This window comes from Girardinichthys multiradiatus, chromosome 18, assembly GCF_021462225.1.
Source record: "Girardinichthys multiradiatus isolate DD_20200921_A chromosome 18, DD_fGirMul_XY1, whole genome shotgun sequence".
Taxonomy (NCBI): Eukaryota; Metazoa; Chordata; class Actinopteri; order Cyprinodontiformes; family Goodeidae; genus Girardinichthys; species Girardinichthys multiradiatus.
This window is the reverse complement of record NC_061810.1, coordinates 27,720,259-27,738,880: the sequence shown is the minus strand read 5'-3', so window position 1 is coordinate 27,738,880 and position 18,622 is coordinate 27,720,259. Positions and strand designations below refer to the sequence as shown.

Genomic DNA, 18,622 nt, shown 5'->3' with positions numbered 1-18,622 from the left:
AAGTTTATTGTGCCGATCAGTAAAGGAATTCTAGTGACAAAATTAAAAAGCATAATTTTCAGCAAGAAAACTCTCAACCCACGATTCTGTCGCAGCTATTACACTTTACAGTTTATGTTGAGTCACTCCAGACTTTATGGAACCGTTTCAAATTGTTAATGAGTTTTGCTGACAGAGACGCCTGCATTTACTCGACTTTGGAGCAAGAGGAAAATATAACTCCGCTTTTATGCCCATTGTTTGTGATTATTTCACAGTGGTTAAATCCTGAAACTAAAATAAAATGACTACTTTTTAATAAGCCTCATAGTTAATTAAAGCCTATGAGAAAGGCGCACTGACCAATCACAGTAGCCTCTGGAGTGTGTGCGCTTTGATCAACCCTTAAGGTGGGGAGCAATACTCAATCCTGGAGGTTTTGAATATTTTAATTTGTATCTTAAAATATTAGATATGAGAACAACACTGATTTAAATCCCTAAATACTGGCTTTGATGGGAGCGTTACTAATTCAGGTTCCACAAACAGCTAAGTTCATGCTTGTCATTCATTTGATTAATTTTTTCACCAAGGTCAGCTGATTTCTATTAATGTATTGATTTTCAACACTGAAAACCCATTGATTTTTCAACATGAGTGGTTAGCTTTAATTCCTCCTCATGTATAATTTAAAGTTAACATCAAAAGTGAACTATCGGGGATTTATACTGGGAGATCCCTTATAAACAATAAATCTTAACTCCTGTTGAAGGACCTCTACCAAGCTTCCTTTTTAAGCTTTCCTCTGACTTTTTTGTTGACCACAAATCAAGTAATGTGAGCCACTGGATGTGTGAGCGCATTAAAATCTTCACGTTAAGGCATGCATATGATACAGTTTTCAGTATGTGATTACAGTATAGACTCTGCATCATTTTGCTGGTATATTAATAAAGTTTAACTTGTGTCAGTTGGGACACCAACATCAGCCCCCTCCAGGTTGATTGACGGACTTCAGTCGGATCCTCTGGATGGATTAACTGTACCTGCTTCAGATATGGAGCTTTATACCCTGGAACAGTTACAAGAGGATGACAGAGAAAGTGATAGGTATGTTTGTGCATATGTGTGAGAATGAGGAAGATTTCTCATTTTTGTCACTGATGTATTTGAATAAATCTTCCTTAGAGCTCACGAGGGAACGCCAAAGGCAGTTAGAAGGTGAGTGCAGCAGGTCGATTTGACGTAGATGCCCTGGAGTCATCTAAAAGGTAAAGGGAGAAATGAAAAGTTACCATTTTCTTGTCCTAGACTTGAGGGTTTGGGTGTCGGTGATGTTCAGAGCGAGGATGATCGGGGGACGGACTCTGAGCTTGATCCTCCCAACTGGCAGCAGCTGGTGGGACGAGAGATCCTCGCTGTACTCACACCTCAAGAGATTAAGAGACAAGAAGTTATAAATGGTGAGCACATACAGGGCCTATGCAAAAGAATTCATGTACCTTGGTCTTTTGCGTTACAACCACCAACTTTGATGTATTTTATTGGGATTTATTTGCTACACCTGGGGTCTGCAACCTGCAGCTCCAGAACCACATGTGGCCTTTTGGCTTCTCCACTCCGGCTTTTACAAAACTAAATGGTAAACGTTTCTAATTATAAAGGCAAATAAGATAGGGTGGTTTTAGTATTTCTTCTATATATTTTTATGTAATATCTGCATAGTAATTTAATGTTTTTTAGCTTCAAATTATATGCTTTATATAGTAGGCTACCTATCTTTCTTCATTTTCCATATTTATGGAAATTACTCGCTCATTTGGCCTCCACAAAATACTTTTTTTACTTTGTAAAAGTTAGAAAATGCATTTTATTTTAAAATATGAAGATGGAAATAAATTTTAAAATCCTTAGCTTTTCAAAATAACGAAAATTCTCTTTGTTTTTTGTGGCTCTTGACAAATTATATTTTGTAGCCACAGGGGAAAAATTGACCCTTTGAATGGAAAAGGTCGCTAACCCTTGTGCTTGCATTTTCCTTGCAACAACCTTGTGTTTGTCTATGAGATAAAATCCCAATAAAATGCATTAAAGTTTCTGGTTGTAATGTGACACAATGTAAAAACATTCAGGCGGTATGAATACTTTTGCATGTCATTGTAAGAATGTGAATAAAAAAACAGTGCATGTGCTTTCCCGTTCTTTTTCTATCAGACAGGACATGCAGCAGAAATCCTGCTGAAGTGTCCTTGTCATCTTCCACTTTGAGCTAACTACATTCATGTTGTTCACAGAGTTATTTTATACAGAGCGTGCGCATGTTCGGATGCTGAGAGTTTTGGACCATGTTTTCTACCAGAAGCTTTCCAAAGACGCAATCCTCCCCCCCACCGACATCAAGAACATCTTCACCAACCTAGAAGAGGTTCTACAGCTGCATGGTACACTCAAAACTACAAAAATGTTGAACTAGATAGCCAAAAGATGCTAAAGTTGTGTTGATGCTGTATTCTTTAACTTTATCTTATAAATCAATGAGACGCCTTAACAGTTCATTTGTTGAATTTCAGTGTCAATATTTGAGCAAATGACAGCGGTGCGGAAGAGAAATGAGTGTTCTGTAATAGATCTGAAAGGGAACGACTTACTCTCATGGGTGAGTAAAGCAAAATTGTTTCCTCTCACATTGGATGTACTTGAAACAAACTATACACAGCACAGCCTTCATTGTCTTTACTGGTATTTTATGTGACAGAGGAACTGAAAGTAGCACACTTTGACTGGGCCATTCTACACTCTCCAGTCACAAATGTTTTGCAGCCTGTAAAAGGCTTTCTTTCAGGATTACTCATACACTCTTAACAACTTACCCTTCTCTGTTGAAGGAAAGCCTCTCCAAAGCATGATACTGCCACCACCATGCTTCATCATGGGATGGTGTGTTTAGGGTGATGTGCAGTGTTAGCTTTACTTACAACAGTGTTTTGCATGTAGCTACAAAAAGCTACAGTACAGACCAAAAGTTTGGACACACCTTCTCATTCAAAGAGTTGTCTTTATTTTCATGACTATGAATATTGTAGCTTCACACTGAAGGAATCAAAACTATGAATTAACACATGTGGAATTATATACTGAACAAAAAACTGTGAAACAACTGAAAATATGTCTTATATTCCAGGTTCTTCAAAGTAGCCACCTTTTGCTTTGATTACTGCTCCACACACTCTTGGTATTCTGTTGATGAGCTTCAAGAGGTAGTCACCTGCAATGGTTTTCCAACAGTCTTGAAGGAGTTCCCAGAGACGCTTAGCACTTTTTGGCCCTTTTGCCTTCACTCTGTGGTCCAGCTCACCCCAAACCATCTCAATTGGGTTTAGGTCCAGTAACTGTGGAGGCCAGGTCATCTGGAGCAGCACACCATCACTCTCCTTCTTGGTCAAATAGCCCTTACACAGCCTGGAGGTGTGTTTGGGGTCATTGTCCTGTTGAAAAATAAATGATGGTCCAACTAAACGCAAACCGGATGGAATAGCATGCTGCTGCAAGATGCTGTGGTAGCCATGCTGGTTCAGTATGTCTTCAATTCTGAATAAATCCCCAACAGTGTCACCAGCAAAGCACCCCCACACCATCACACCTCCTCCTCCATGCTTCACGGTGGGAACCAGGCATGTAGAGTCCATCCGTTCACCTCTTCTGCGCCGCACAAAGACCATGTGGTTGGAACCAAAGATCTCAAACTTGGACTCATCAGACCAAAGCACAGATTTCCACTGGTCTAATGTCCATTCCTTGTGTTCTTTAGCCCAAACAAGTCTCTTCTGCTTGTTGCCTGTCCTCAGCAGTGGTTTCCTAGCAGCTATTTTACCATGAAGGCCTGATTCAAACAGTCTCCTCTTAACAGTTGTTCTAGAGATGTGTCTGCTGCTAGAACTCTGTGTGGCATTGACCTGTTCTCTAATCTGAGTTGCTGTTAACCTGCGATTTCTGAGGCTGGTGACTCGGATGAACTTATCGTCCACAGCAGAGGTGACTCTTGGTCTTCCTTTCCTGGGGCAGTCCTCATGTGAGCCAGTTTCTTTGTAGCGCTTGATGGTTTTTGCAACTGCACTTGGGGACACTTTCAAAGTTTTTCCAATAGTTTGGACTGACTGACCTTCACTTCTTTAAGTAATGATGGCCACTCGTTTTTCTTTACTTAGCTGCTTTTTTCTTGCCATAATACAAATTCTAACAGTCTATTAAGTAGGACTATCAGCTGTGTACTGTATCCACCTCCTGCACAACACAACTGATGGTCCCAACAACCATTTATAAGGCTTGAAATCCCACTTATTAAACGCGACTGGGCACACCTGTGAAAACCATTTCAGGTGACTACCTCTTGAAGCTCATCAACAGAATGCCAAGAGTGTGTGGAGCAGTAATCAAAGCAAAAGGTGGCTACTTTGAAGAACCTAGAATATAAGACATATTTTCAGTTGTTTCACACTTTTTTGTTCAGTGTATAATTCCACATGTGTTAATTCATAGTTTTGATGCCTTCAGTGTGAAGCTACAATATTCATAGTCATGAAAATGAAGAAAACTCTTTGAATGAGAAGGTGTGTCCAAGCTTTTGGTCTGTACTGTATGTTTTTGCAGTGTCCCGTACATGATTTGTGGCAAAATACAAATAGATGTTGCTGTGGTTTTCTGTCAACAATGATTTAATGTTTGCCGCACTTCCATAAAGGCCAGATCTGTAGAATGATTGACTCAAATAGTTTAACAGATCCTTTAACAGATTCTCCCACCTGTGCTGTTGATCTCCACAGCTTCTCCAAAATGTGCCTCTTAGCTGCTTCTCCAATTTAAAAAAGAAAAAGAATAACTGGAACATATATTTGAAGGAATTCAATTCATCCCATTTAACAGATTAATTATACAATATGGGATGGACAAGAATACAGTTTTGGAATATCAACAAATTAAATCTACAATAACAAATAAATTTAGGCTCAATAACGTTGGGTTACAGATGCCATCAAGTATATTATAGATCCTCAATCTCAATATCCCTTCCTATTACGAAATGGTAGGCAGATTTATCAGTCAACTTTGACCAAACATTGTCTCAGATATGTTTAAGAACTTTTAAAATGACTCCAGTTTACAGTTAATAGACTCAGGCTTCCTGGGGCGTGTCCTGGGAGGCTTGGGCCCTGGCGGGTATGTCACCAGGGTTTTGGGCCGGTGCATGCTCCGGTGCCTGGCCTTGGCCCGGGGGCCTTCGGTGCATTGGTGGGCTTAGGGGCCTCCTAAACTGGCGAGAAGGTGCCATCTCATTGCAGGTGCCCTCTCCTTCAAGGAGTGCATTCTGCTGGCAGGGTGGAGGGTCTGTGGGAGGGGTTGGGGCAAAGTCAACCCAGGTGAAAAAATGAAAAGGGGAGTCCCACAATAACTTGATTTTTATTTTTATTTATGAAATTTTAGAAAGCCTTCAACTTTACACATATTTGCTACTTTGTGTTGGTCTGTCACAATGAAATGCAACATTTCAAAACATCACAGAATGTGGAGAAAGTGTATTTTCTGCAAGGAACTATGAATGAAAACTCTATAAGCCACAAGGAGCATATGGCTACCTTCGGTAACATGAAAGGTTTTCACTGTGGAGAAGAAATGCAGCCTCATCTCTCAGTAAACGGGCATGTCAGGAGACACCCTAGATTTGGCTGGCATCTGCACATCTCAATATCATCCCTGATATATTTAATGTGAGGTAGCCAAACATCCAATGGCAGGCTCGTTTGAATCACCTCTGCGGGGAGATAAGGAGGGTAAATGGTTCCCTGAGGTCCGAGCATTGATCTAGTCCACATTAGAACCTAAGCTGTCGGTGCTAAAAGGACATAAGCCAGGCCCCCTTCTTGGACTTAGCTACTCATGTAAGACATTTCCATTACAAATACTTCTGACCAACTGAGCTCCTCTCAACCTCTACTCTCCTGTGTTGGATTGTGGTGTGAACAGTTCAGCGGTGCCGAGGAGGAGAAGATCAAGCAAGCAGTGGGGACATTTTGCAGTAACCAGCCGTTTGCACTGGAGATCATCAAGAACAAGCAGAAGAAAGACTCGAGGTTCACTTCATTCATCCAGGTACTCCCGCTATGTCCCATCATATTAAGCAGATATTAATCATAAAATATACTGACCTATTTTTATATTTAGGAGGCTGAGAGTAACAGACAGTGTCGACGACTGCAGCTAAAGGACATCATTCCTGTAGAGATGCTACGGCTCACCAAGTACCCCCTGCTGTTAGACAACATTGTCAAGTACACAGGTGCAGTAGAGCTCTTTAACCACAGCAGGTTATTTGTTCATATTCTAATTAGTCAGTGTGTTTGTGGGTTGGTTTTTCTCGGCTAACATTTGGTAATGAATCACTGAACCAAATTGCAGGTAATTTATGTTTTACGTCTGGAATTTTCAATCTGGAAATGTTACTTATTTTACGATTAAACAAATGCGTAGTAATCCCAGCAATACTTACAAACATCCACCGATTCATGACTTTATTTACTAATACAAGTGATATACTGTATATAACACTGATATAGCACATACCTGGAGTGTTATTTATTACTTTTCCTCAGGTCATATTTGAATCAGGTTCTATAAAGACGTAAATCCTGCAAAAAAGAAAGTAATGTTTCTTCTAAAATCTTAATACAGTATAAAACACAATTATTACTGAAAACCATCTCTTGAGTTTTAGTGAAGCAGTGAGAAATTACACTCCCGTGTTACAACATACCGACTATTAAGGAATTACTAAGACTAATGAGCAGATTATCATTATAATGGTCCTGAAGAGTGAGTTCACATTTCCGGAAATGTAGCACTCATTATTTGAGCTGTCATTTTATTCTTAGCAGGAGTTCGGGTCTCCCACCAGAAGAACGGCTCTATGATAAAGTAATAATAAAGTATTACAGGAGCATAATGCCTCTCGCGCTTTATCATAATTTTTAGGAATTATAGGGTGTTAATGGACACAGGAAGTATCAATTTGTCCAACAGCTCCCCAAGGAACCAGAGTCCTTCCTGCTTGATGTCATAATATTTTTCAGACGATCCAGAGGAGAAGCACAAAGTTAAGCAGGCAGCGGACTGCTGTAGAAAGATCCTCAGTCATGTCAACCAAGCTTTAAAAGAGTCTGAGGACAAACAGGTGGGTTTTATTTATTTATGTTTTATTAACAAGTTATATGTTCTTCAAGCCTTCGTTTAGATTTCTCCCTTCTCCACATAAACCTCATCAAATGACCGTCTTTTGCCTGTTCTGGCAGAAAAAATATTTTACGTATTTTGGTTACTTCCTACTTAGCAATGTTCTTTAGTAGAACATTTACTTATCCCATTTTTCTGTTGCTTTACTTTTTCCTACAGAGGTTAGAGGACTACCAGAGAAGGTTGGACCTCTCCTCTCTAAAGCAGACAGACAACCCCATGATCCTAGAGCTAAAGGTGAGCAATCTACACCAAGGGTTTTAGCTTTTCTTTACATGCACCTGGCTGTTGTCCACCATCATTTGCACTTAGAAACATGTGCAGGATAAAATAAAGCTTACAGGAACTTGTAAAAGTATTCAACCCCCTTGTCATTTTTCATGCTTGGTTGCCACACAATGTGCATGGTGGCGCAGTTAGTAGCACTGTTGCCTTGCAGCGAGAATGTCTTGGGTTCGACTCCCAGCTCCCTCTCCCACAGTCCAAAAACATGACTCCATTTTAGGTTAATTGATCTACAGTGCATGGTTTTTTGTCCTGTGTGTCTGTGTTGCCCTGCGATGGACTGGCAACCTGTCCAGGGTGTACCCCGCCTCCTGCCCTTTGAGTATTGGAGATAGGCACCAGCTTCCCTGGAGTGTGCACCATTTCATTCATAGAACATGCCCACAACCTTGAAGATGTATTTGCAACAATTACAGCTGCAGGTGAACTTGCCACATCTGGCCACTGGGGTTTCTGTCCATTCCTCATCCTGCTGCAGTTCCTTCACCGATCATCAAGTCTAACCATTGATTCTCAATTGGATTAAGGTCTGGACTTTGACTAGGCTATTCCAACACATTTGAATGTTTCCCCTTAAACCTTTGGGGTGTTGCTTTAGCAGTATGCTTTGGGTCATTGTCCTGCTGGAAAGTGATTCTCTGTCCCAGTTTCGAATCACAGGCAGACCGACACAGGTTTTGCTCAAGAATATCCCTGTATTTAGCACCATCCATCTTTCCCTTGATTCAGACCAGTTTCCCAGTCCCTGTTTCTGAGAAACATTCCCACAGCATGATGCTGCCACCACCATGTATAACTGAGGGAATGGTGTTCTTGGGGTGATGGGATTCATTTGGTTTGCGTCGGTCATAGCGTTTTCCTTGGTGGCCGCAAAATTCAATTTTAGTCTCATCCAACCAGATCACCTTCCTCCACGCAGCTCTATGGGGTGTACATCTGATTGTGATCATATGGACAGACACTCCAGTCTCTGCTGTGGAACTCTGCAACTCCTTCAGGGTTACCTTTGGTCTCTCTGCTGCTTCTGTGCTTAATGCCCTCCTTGCCTGGTCTGTGAGTTTTGGTGTAAGGCCCTCTCCTGGCAGGTTTGTTGTGGGACTGTGTGCTTTCCATTTTAAGATGATTGATTTGATGGTGCTCCGGGGAAACATTTTTTTATAATCCCACCCTGACTCTCAACAACTTCATTCCTGACTTGTTTTGAGAACTCCTTGGTCTTCATGGTGTGATGCCTCTTGCTAAGAGGTGTTTCAACCTCTGGGTCCTTTCAGAAAAGTTGTGTTTATAGTGACAGATCATGTGGCACTTAACACAGGTTGACATCATTTCACTAATTATGTGGCTTTTGAAGGCAATTGGATGGAGCAGAGCTTTTTAGGGGCTTCATTGCACATATCAATTTGAATTCTTTTCCTTATGTATTTTTCTCATTTCACTTCACCAACTTAGACTAGTTTGTGCAGATAAATCACATAAAATAAGATATTAAAAAATATTTAAATTACAGGTCGAAATGTAACAAAATAGGTAAAAAGCCAAGGGTGGTTGAATACTTTTGCAAGGCCCTATATATGTAAGTGGGTCCACAGGGCCCACAAACCTCAGAGCTCAAATCTCTCATTTATTTTTCCTGCTGTGCATCCATCAGAACCTGGACTTGACCAAGAAGACACTGATTCACGAGGGCGCTCTATCATGGAAAATGAACAAGGACAAGACTATTGGTTTGCGCTTCTTGGCATTTAAATATTTATGTATTCCTCATAGAGCACACAGTGTAGCTGTAGTATACCAATGTGTATGTAGGAAAATGAATGGATGCATCTTTTATTTTCCTTTCAGAGTTGTACACACTCCTCCTGGAGGACATTCTTGTTCTGCTACAGAAACAAGATGAGCGTCTGATCCTTAAGTGTCACAGCAAAATCCCGCCAGGCACCTCAGATCCAAAACATATCTTCAGCCCCATCATTAAGCTCAACACTGTTCTGGTGCGCTCTGTGGCCACAGGTCAGTTTACAATCTCTGCTACTGACATTTAAAGGAATAGTTCTGTACTTGTGTAACTGCTCAGCCCTATAAAAACAAATCAGTATCTAGTGGCTTGAAAAATAGCTTATTTCTGTTTAGCTTTTTCACATTTTGCCAAATTATTATTTCTCCAGCTTTCCTCATCTAGACTCTGAAAATTATGCCAATTCTTTGGTGCAAAATGGCTTGAGTCTAGATAGAGAACATCTGCCACAGATTTTCAGTTGGATTTAGATCTGTACTTTGACTGGGCCATATGAACACGCTTTGATATAAACCATTTCATTTCACCGTGGCTGTACATTGAGGGTTGTTGTCCAGCTAGAAGGTTAACCTCTGCCCCAGTCTCAAGTCTTTTGTAGCACCTAATTTTCAGCCTCCATGAATAGCCTCCAAGTTTTCACTCAAGAAAAGCATCCCCACAGAATGATGCTGCCACCACCATGTTTCCTGGTTCGGATGTTGTGTTCAGGATGACGAGCAGCGTTAGTATAGTATGTTGCATGTTGGGCATAGCTGTCCTGTCAACAGCTTCTTTCACCTGAGCTGTGGAGCTCTGCAGCTCCTCCAGACTTACCATGGGCCTCTTGGCTGCCGATCTTGGATGTATGCTCCTGCCATGTCACGTTTGGTAGATGACCATGTCTTGGTAGGCTTGCAGTTGTGCTATACTCATTATATTTTCGGATGATGAATTGAACAGTGCAAGGTGAGATGTTAAAACAAATCTGGATATAGTTTTTATAACGTGCTCTAAACTTTATAAAACATCTTTATAATGCTGATTTTTTCCACTACTTTACTTTTACTAACCTTTGCCAGTTTAACAAACCGCTAAGGTCTTCACAGGGAAAATTGTATTTATACTGAGATTAAATGGCACACAGGTGCATTTTTATTTACTCAATTAGGTTATCAGGTAACTTGTTAAGGCAGTTGGAGTTTATTTTATGAAAGTGAATGGGGCCAAATCTAAAAGCACTGCATATTTTACAGAAATCCCTGTAAAATATATTGAGCTTTGTGTTTGTAAATACTTTTGCAATGTCTGGGTTTTTATTTAAGGTCTTTGGATAGAACTATGAATAAACTAACCTTAAAGACCCTGATTACTCTCTTTCCTTGCAGACAACAAGTCCTTCTTCGTTCTCTCCATGTCTGACAATGTTGCACAGATCTACGAGCTAATGGCGCCCACAGTCTCAGATCAGAAAACGTGAGACCAGTTTTCTTGCGACTGATTAATTCGATTTATGGCCACAGTTGTGTGTCAACCTAAACGTATTTTTCTCCTCCTACACAAGGTGGCAGACTCTGATCTCGCAACGAGCCGATCCTATGAAAGCCAAGCCTCACAGCAACCTACCGTTACCTCAGACTGAGTATGCTTATTTATCCTTTTATAATCCAGTCACATCAAATGGCTCTCAGGGTTTCATCTTGTTACAGTTATGTTTCTCTGTGTGTGTGTTAGTGGGGAGAGAGACGGCGTGGAGATCATTACAGCTGGCATTTCCAGACTGAGCAGAGAACGAGACCGCACATCTACCGGCAGCACTCAGTCCTCGGGTAACTCAAGCCGCTCATTTCTACCGCCTGTCTTGGAAAACATTTCCATCTGCACTGCTCGCATATTCCAGATGTGTGGATAATCCCTGATAACTGGAGTCATTCATCTTTAGATAAAGAGAGCGGCCCAGCCTCTAGAAGTGCACTGCAGAGTTCTCTACCTGGTGCTAACACGTTTGAGGAAGTGAAGGCAGATGGGGAGGGAGAGGAAGAGGAAGATTTTGTGGACTCAGAGCTTCCTTATGAAGTACCTGAAGTTGACAGAGAAGGAGACTCGTTCGATGTGTTTCCCTCAAGGGCAGAGGAAGCATTAAAAACATGTAAGTGGGGTGAATTCATAAAGAAATTAACTTACTGAGCGCATAAATTACAAAATAAGAAGTTACTTGTTCTTGATTTCCTCAGTGGCTGCATTAAAGCAAGTCCTGGTGAACCAGCTGATGTCCCAGGAGGCAGCACAACAAACCAAACGTTCGACGGGAGTCCGTCTCCTAAGGACCACCTCTTTGAGGACCCCGACAGACAACCGCACAACGGTGATGGTTCACAACGGCTCAGAGAAGAGCAGCTCTAAAGCGGAGCACCTGGCTCAGGACTTGGGTTCAGGGGACACTGGATTCTTTGATTCTCCTGAAGATTATGGTATGTGCAAGAAAATGGAAGATTGTTCAAAAATGTGCTGGAAAATTCTTTGTAATCTCTCATCTCGATTCTGCCTGCAGGATGTCTAGTCCTGGAGGGTTACGGCGGCCAGGGGGAGAGCAGCACAGACGACGACATGCTGGCATCAACCCCAGGGAAACAGCTGAGAGCCTCACAAGGCTGTGCTGCCGACTCCGGGATCAATCTGAGATTTTCTTCAACGTCACAGTTTGGCAGCCTCTCCACTTTCAGCAGACAGGTGTTGTCTCACCTTAGAAATCTTCAGACCAACCTCAGCTATTTAAAGGTACTCATCATTACATATTTACAGCTCCTCAACATATTTAATCTGGGTTCTTTCCAGATTTAAAAAGTCTGGAAAAGTATTCTCCAGGTCTGTTTAAGTATGGAAAAAAGTTCTGTTTCCAGACTGTTTTCCTCATCTGACTGCGATAAATATTCAGCGTGCATTTGAGCTGGTATTAAAAATTATGTATTTTTCCATTCATCCACCCATCCGTCCAATAATTCATTCATCTACCAATCTTTCCTCCCATTTCTCCATTCCTTTATACATCAGTCAGTCCATCCATCTTTTCAGTCTTTTTTCCATCCATCCATCTAACAGTCGTTTTATCCATTTGTCGGCCCCTCCATCCTTGCAGTCTTGTTTTTTGGTTCAGAAATTGACTGATAACTGTATATTTGAGTGTGGAGAAGTATGAACGTTTGACCTGAAAAATGTTTAGGAACCCTGTTTGATAGTAGGCTTATACACAGACACAAATGCAGTTTGATGTGTCAACACCATTTTTCCTCGTACAGGAGGTTGAGACAAAGTACAATAATCTAATACGCCAAAGGACAGAGAGGTCATCGACAGACGCAGATGGAAGCAAAGGTATTCCCATTAATGAATAAATCCTTCACTTTTATTAATTAATTTCTGTGTCTGTCCTCTTTCTAATTTTCCATTCAATCTTTTTTTTAATCAGATAAAAGATAGTGTGGATGTCGGCGCCACAGCTTTTGGCTTTGGTCCCATAGAAGAAGTACTGACTCGCCGTCTGTCCTTTCTTCTCCAGTCCTGGACTTTTTGGACGTCCTATAAGCTTGTCCTTCGACTGCTGAGCTCTTCTTTTTTCATCACCCACAGTCACCACTGGGAATAATAGACTTAAGTGCGGAGCAAATGTTTCTGAAGGGAGAATTCATCTGTGTGGTGCCATGCCTTCCCTTCTCAGCACAAGGCAATCAGGGAAGTGGGATTGCCCCCAAAACCTCAACCCCTTTTTACCATGGAACGCCCATTCCCCCCCCCCCCATAAACTCCCTGCAAGAAAGAGAACTTATACCAAAATGTACAAAGATGAGTGTTTAGAATATATATATATGAAACACAAACGAGAAAAGGAAAATTTTAAGATAATGTATTAAGATTTTTTTTATTCCCAAGATGTATTTATTTTCTTTCTTTTCATTTTTTTAAAAGTGTTTCCCAAGTTGCGTGCATGCTGTTGGCCATGGTGTTACCTTTTTAGCTGCTTCTCCTGCTTCGGTCACACATGGTTGGCATGAGTTGGACGCTAGCATACAAGTTCTCTAGCGTATCTTGATGAGTGGCAGCGCTATATTGACTGATAAGAGGCCAGAGTTGCACTTGTTACTGATAAATCCAGAGTGTATTAAAGCTCCTGAACATTGTTAAAGTCCAGAATTTAAATTCTAGGTTTGCTGTTAACTAGAATGAAGAGTCTTGAGGCTCTGATCTGGTCTTGTTACATTTCTGTGCTGACTCCTTTCTCGTTCCCTTCACTCTTTTCTCCTTTTGCGTGTGATTCTCTCCATTTTTTCCCCCTGTGAACTTCTTTGGGTGTCATCTCTTTCCTCTTTCAAGCAGCCGAGTGCCTCTCAGGCTTATTTATCCCTTCCCACACTCTATATGTCATGCTTCCTGTTCTGCCTCTGGTTATCTTGCCCTATTACCCTCTCCTACAAGGAGCGGTCATGCTCTCTCTATATCAGCTTCTGACAGAAATGCTGCTTTTTTCTGTTACTGTTGGCGATACAGATCTGACTGCCCGAAACTCTAATAATGTCATGCAGTTCAACATATAGTGTACAATGATCAAGTTGGAAGGTTATGCATAACTTTACAAAATAAAAGGTGCCATGACACATTGAAAAAGATAAGTCTTAATATCTTCTTCCTTATTATCTAAACTGTCCTTATATTGGTGTAACAGAATGCCTCGTAATAATAAATAATAGTAAACTTTTTTCACATTTTGTCATGTTACAACCACAAACTTTAATGTAGTTTCTGTGGTCTTATGATGCTGTTTTTTATTAATGTTATCTTACAAACCTTCACAGAACAGCGGTATTTATGCTGACAGAAGATTAATAAAATCCAATCCTGTGTATAAAGGGTATCGGAGAACACGTAGCTGAGTGGAAATGCACGCCACATTTTCCAGAGGTATTTGTTAAAAACGTTGTAAACCAGGCACTCTTCATGCACAACTTGGTGTTGGATCACTCACATAACATGAATTAAAATACATTGAAGCTCGTGGTTGTAACCTGACAAAATGTGGAGACGTTCAAGGGATGTAAATACTTTTTAGCCACTGCATTTACTTCATATTTAATGTACACATTGGCAGGTTACACTCGTTACAGATATATTTTATTTGTAGAATCATTTTTGTATGACACCTTCAGTAATAAAAAAAAAAAATCATGATGAGAAAGTAATTATGATGGACTGGCTAACTGTCTTAGAAAAAGACAGCTAATAGCTATGCTAAAAATGTTCTTGTTGGTAAAATGACTTAAATTTTAATCAAAACAACAAAGAATGATTCAGATAGGCTCTTCAGCCAATAATCTTCAACCATTAATTACAGAGACAAACTATAATTCCCGCAGACTGCTCAGCCTAGTTTATATGTCAGGCTCACAGTGGGATTTGACACTATTGTAAAAGATTCGTCTACAAGTCATAATGTATCAATGCGTTTTATCTGCTATCCTTATGTATATGATGTATATGATGTAAATATGTTAGGTGTCCTCTGTGTAAATGACTTCATGTCCAGACGTCTTCATATCATACGGCTACCGTCTCTAATATCTAAAGCAGCCCAGTGATTTGCTCTCTTGAGATCCACCCATCCATTGTCATGCCCGCTTGTCCTTGCAGGGGGGGGGGGCTGGTGTCTTATTTCCAGGGGTCACTGGGTGAGAGGCAGGGTACGCCTCCTCCACTCCATCATAGGGGAACACGGAGACACACACCACAAACAACCATGCAAACATACACTCATACCTAAGGGCAATTTAGAGAGAACCTGACAGTCATGCTTTTAGACTGGGAGAAGGCCGGAGTACCTGGAGGAAACCTAGCATGCATCGGGAGAACATGTAGAAAGACCCCCTCAGGCCTTGCTGCTAGGCAACAGTGCTACCAGTTCAACAGGCCGCAGACATATACCAATTTTGTCAGTTATGCTTAAATGAACATATTTACCTAAATTAGCCACTTTGTTAGAGCTGGAAACAACCTAATCCACAACCATTGAGCAGAAAAAGTAGTACATTAAAAAGCTCCCACCTATTTTAACACTCAGTGGAATAGAAAGACACATGAGCATAAAGTTAGTTATGTTTGCATTCCCATGAGGAATGTTAAATCCGATCTGGTCTGTTAATGTAACTTGGCTGACGTCTCCAGCTGAAGAAATGTGGTTTCTTCATTTAATGGTTATGGCAGCTTCGGTATGCCTTCCCCTAGTTATTCATGTCCACTAGTTATAATTTGTCAGTATAACATGTTCTTTCCTCTGTAATGCATACAGTGGCTTGCGAAAGTACTCGGCCCCCTGGAACTTTTTAACCTCTGGCCACATTTCAGGCTTCAAACATAAAGATATAAAATTCAAATTTTTTGTGAAGAATCAACAACAAGTGGGACACAATCGTGAAGTGGAATTAAATTTATTGGATGTGCCAAACTTGTTTAACAAATCAAAAACTGAAAAGTGGGCGTGTAATATTATTCAGCCCCTTTTACTTTCAGTGCAGCAAACTCACTCCAGAGGTTCAGTGAGGATCTCTGAATGATCCAATGTTGTCCCAAATGACTGATGATGATAAATAGAATCCACCTGTGTGTAATCAAGTCTCCGTATAAATGCACCTGCTCTGTGATAGTCTCAGGGTTCTGTTCAAAGTGCAGAGAGCATCATGAAGACCAAGGAACACACCAGGCAGGTCCGAGATACTGTTGTGGAGAAGTTTAAAGCTGGATTTGGATACAAAAAGATTTCCCAAGCTTTAAACATCCCAAGGAGCACTGTGCAAGCAATCATATTGAAATGGAAGGAGTATCAGACCACTGCAAATCTACCAAGACCCGGCCGTCCCTCTAAACTTTCATCTCGAACAAGGAGAAGACTGATCAGAGATGCAGCCAAGAGGCCCATGATCACTCTGGATGAACTGCAGAGATCTACAGCTGAGGTGGGAGAGTCTGTCCATAGGACAACAATCAGTTGTACACTGCACAAATCTGGCCTTTATGGAAGAGTGGCAAGAAGAAAGCCATTTCTCAAAGATATCCATAAAAAGTCTAATTTAAAGTTTGCCACAAGCCACCTGGGAGACACACCAAAAGTGTGGAAGAAGGTGCTCTGGTCAGATGAAACCAAAATCAAACTGTTTGGCCACAATGCAAAACGACATGTTTGGTGTAAAAGCAACACAACTCATCACCCTGAACACACCATCTCCACTGTCAAACATGGTGGTGGCAGCATCATGGTTAGGGCCTGCTTTTCGTCAGCAGGGACAGGGAAGATGGTCAAAATTGATGGGAAGATGGATGGGGCCAAATACAGGACCATTCTGGAAGACAACCTGTTGGAGTCTGCAAGAGACCTGAGACTGAGACGGAGATTTATCTTCCAACAAGACAACGATCTAAAACATAAAGCCAAATCTACAAGGGAATGGTTCACAAATAAACGTATCCAGGTGTTGGAATGGCCAAGTCAAAGTCCAGACCTGAATCTAATCGAGAATCTGTGGAAAGAGCTGAAGACTGCTGTTCATGAACGCTCTCCATCCAACCTCACTGAGCTCCAGCTGTTTTACAAGGAAGAATGGGCAAGAATTTCAGTCTCTCGATGTGCAAAACTGATAGAGACAAACCCCAAGAGACTTGCAGCTGTAATTGTAGCAAAGGGTGGCGCTACAAAGTATTAACGCAAGGGGGCCGAATAATGTTGCATGCCCCACTTTTCAGTTATTTATTTGTTAAAAAAGTTTGACACATCCAATAAATTTTATTCCACTTCACAATTGTGTCCCACTTGTTGATTCTTCACAAAAAATTTGAATTTTATATCTTTATGTTTGAAGCCTGAAATGTGGCAAAAGGTTGAAAAGTTCAAGGGGGCCGAGTACTTTTGCAAGGCACTGTAACATGTAGTGGTCCTCTTGACTAAAACTCTCAGCTCCAGACATTTTCTTATGACATAGAAAGTATTTTAAACCAAGTATGAATTCTTCCTTTTAAAGTTGTACAAAGTAGTTGATCTTAGCTGGAAGGCTGGACTCTGTCCACTGACATTTGGATGTTTTTTTTTTATTATTTGTGTTGAAAAAATGTGTTTTCGCCTCCAAAAATACTGTTCCAAGTCGCAAGTGCCCAGATGAATAATTTAAACCGTTTTTTACACTCAGTGAATAGGAAGCAACACAAACATTGATTTGGTTTGTTGTTTGGTGGCGAGGATTGTTAAGTGTAATATTCCCACTCAAAGTAGTTTTTTTTTTGTGGTCCTCATATAGGGTGTAGAGAGTCTCTTAGCTAACTAGCTAACTGACAGTTGTTAACTTTGCATTTTAAAACTCGACATTTACACACGTCCCTGCAGGAACATTCCTGAATTACATGAGCTGGTCATCAGCAGGGTGCTGACAGACTAAGGAGACAAGACTATTTGATTGAGGTGTGTTGGAGCAGGGAAACATGTAAAACATGCAGGACACCAGCCCTTCCAGAACCAGGATTGCCCTCCTGTGCACTAGGTCTTATGTATGTCTAAATTATTGAGTGTTAGTTGGAATGAAATGTCTTACATTAAAGGTGAAAAACATCCAGTTATAGGACAAAGTAAGTATGCCCCCTTTATATTGTAGTTTTTTACTAGCAATCCATTGAGTTTTGCCTTTAGCTTTCTATCTTTGTTGGTTTTAGTTCGAATCTGTACTGTGTGGTTTTGTACACTTAAGGATAGAACAAATAATGTAAGAACCTGGTAAAGACCACATTATTTATATGTTAAAACTTTGGGCAGAGGGCATCCTTCGTTTTTTACTATGTCTGTGTGTGTTTCCCTGCCTGATCACACTTGAATCTGAACGTGTCATTGTTCTTGCAGGCCTCTGCAAAACTTAGACATGTTGAGGCAATTAAACCATTTTATTTAGGTGTGTTGGAGCAGGAAAACAACTAAAAGTTGCAGGATGCTGGCTCCCCTGGAGTCACTTCTGAGGTAAGAAAATGTTGTTCACATATTCAGTCAGTATTTGAATAATACTACCATATTTCATAGACACCAGCCACCATCAGCTTCTCATCGATATGTTTTTTTTTTACATTGTCACATTAATAATTTTCTGTTTTATATGCCATTTTAAAATATAGGATTTCATACTCTGAAGTTGATATATCTGAGTTTGGCTGTTCCTACAATCCCAACCGAGCAGTCAGATCATCTTTCCTCAGATTGAATTTTACGGTTGTTACGTTTCAATAACAACT

At 40.7% G+C, this 18,622-nt stretch overlaps 1 protein-coding gene across 3 annotated transcripts in view; it reads left to right on the top strand.

Moving 5' to 3' along the window:
* arhgef12a (Rho guanine nucleotide exchange factor (GEF) 12a) overlaps positions 1 to 13,980 on the top strand; it is a 67,507-nt gene extending 53,527 nt beyond the window's left edge. For all 3 annotated transcript variants that reach the window (XM_047391509.1, XM_047391508.1, XM_047391510.1), the window contains 19 exons: positions 951 to 1,089; positions 1,168 to 1,200; positions 1,291 to 1,442; positions 2,274 to 2,420; positions 2,550 to 2,635; positions 5,998 to 6,123; positions 6,196 to 6,310; positions 7,101 to 7,201; positions 7,420 to 7,497; positions 9,194 to 9,269; positions 9,388 to 9,555; positions 10,705 to 10,792; positions 10,881 to 10,958; positions 11,051 to 11,145; positions 11,259 to 11,465; positions 11,551 to 11,787; positions 11,868 to 12,094; positions 12,613 to 12,688; positions 12,783 to 13,980. In XM_047391509.1, coding sequence (XP_047247465.1) covers positions 951 to 1,089; positions 1,168 to 1,200; positions 1,291 to 1,442; positions 2,274 to 2,420; positions 2,550 to 2,635; positions 5,998 to 6,123; positions 6,196 to 6,310; positions 7,101 to 7,201; positions 7,420 to 7,497; positions 9,194 to 9,269; positions 9,388 to 9,555; positions 10,705 to 10,792; positions 10,881 to 10,958; positions 11,051 to 11,145; positions 11,259 to 11,465; positions 11,551 to 11,787; positions 11,868 to 12,094; positions 12,613 to 12,688; positions 12,783 to 12,793 — 2,240 coding nt within the window. In that variant the 3' untranslated portion in view covers positions 12,794 to 13,980. The remainder of the gene's footprint in view (positions 1 to 950; positions 1,090 to 1,167; positions 1,201 to 1,290; positions 1,443 to 2,273; positions 2,421 to 2,549; positions 2,636 to 5,997; positions 6,124 to 6,195; positions 6,311 to 7,100; positions 7,202 to 7,419; positions 7,498 to 9,193; positions 9,270 to 9,387; positions 9,556 to 10,704; positions 10,793 to 10,880; positions 10,959 to 11,050; positions 11,146 to 11,258; positions 11,466 to 11,550; positions 11,788 to 11,867; positions 12,095 to 12,612; positions 12,689 to 12,782) is intronic.
* Positions 13,981 to 18,622: the final 4,642 nt, after the last annotated feature.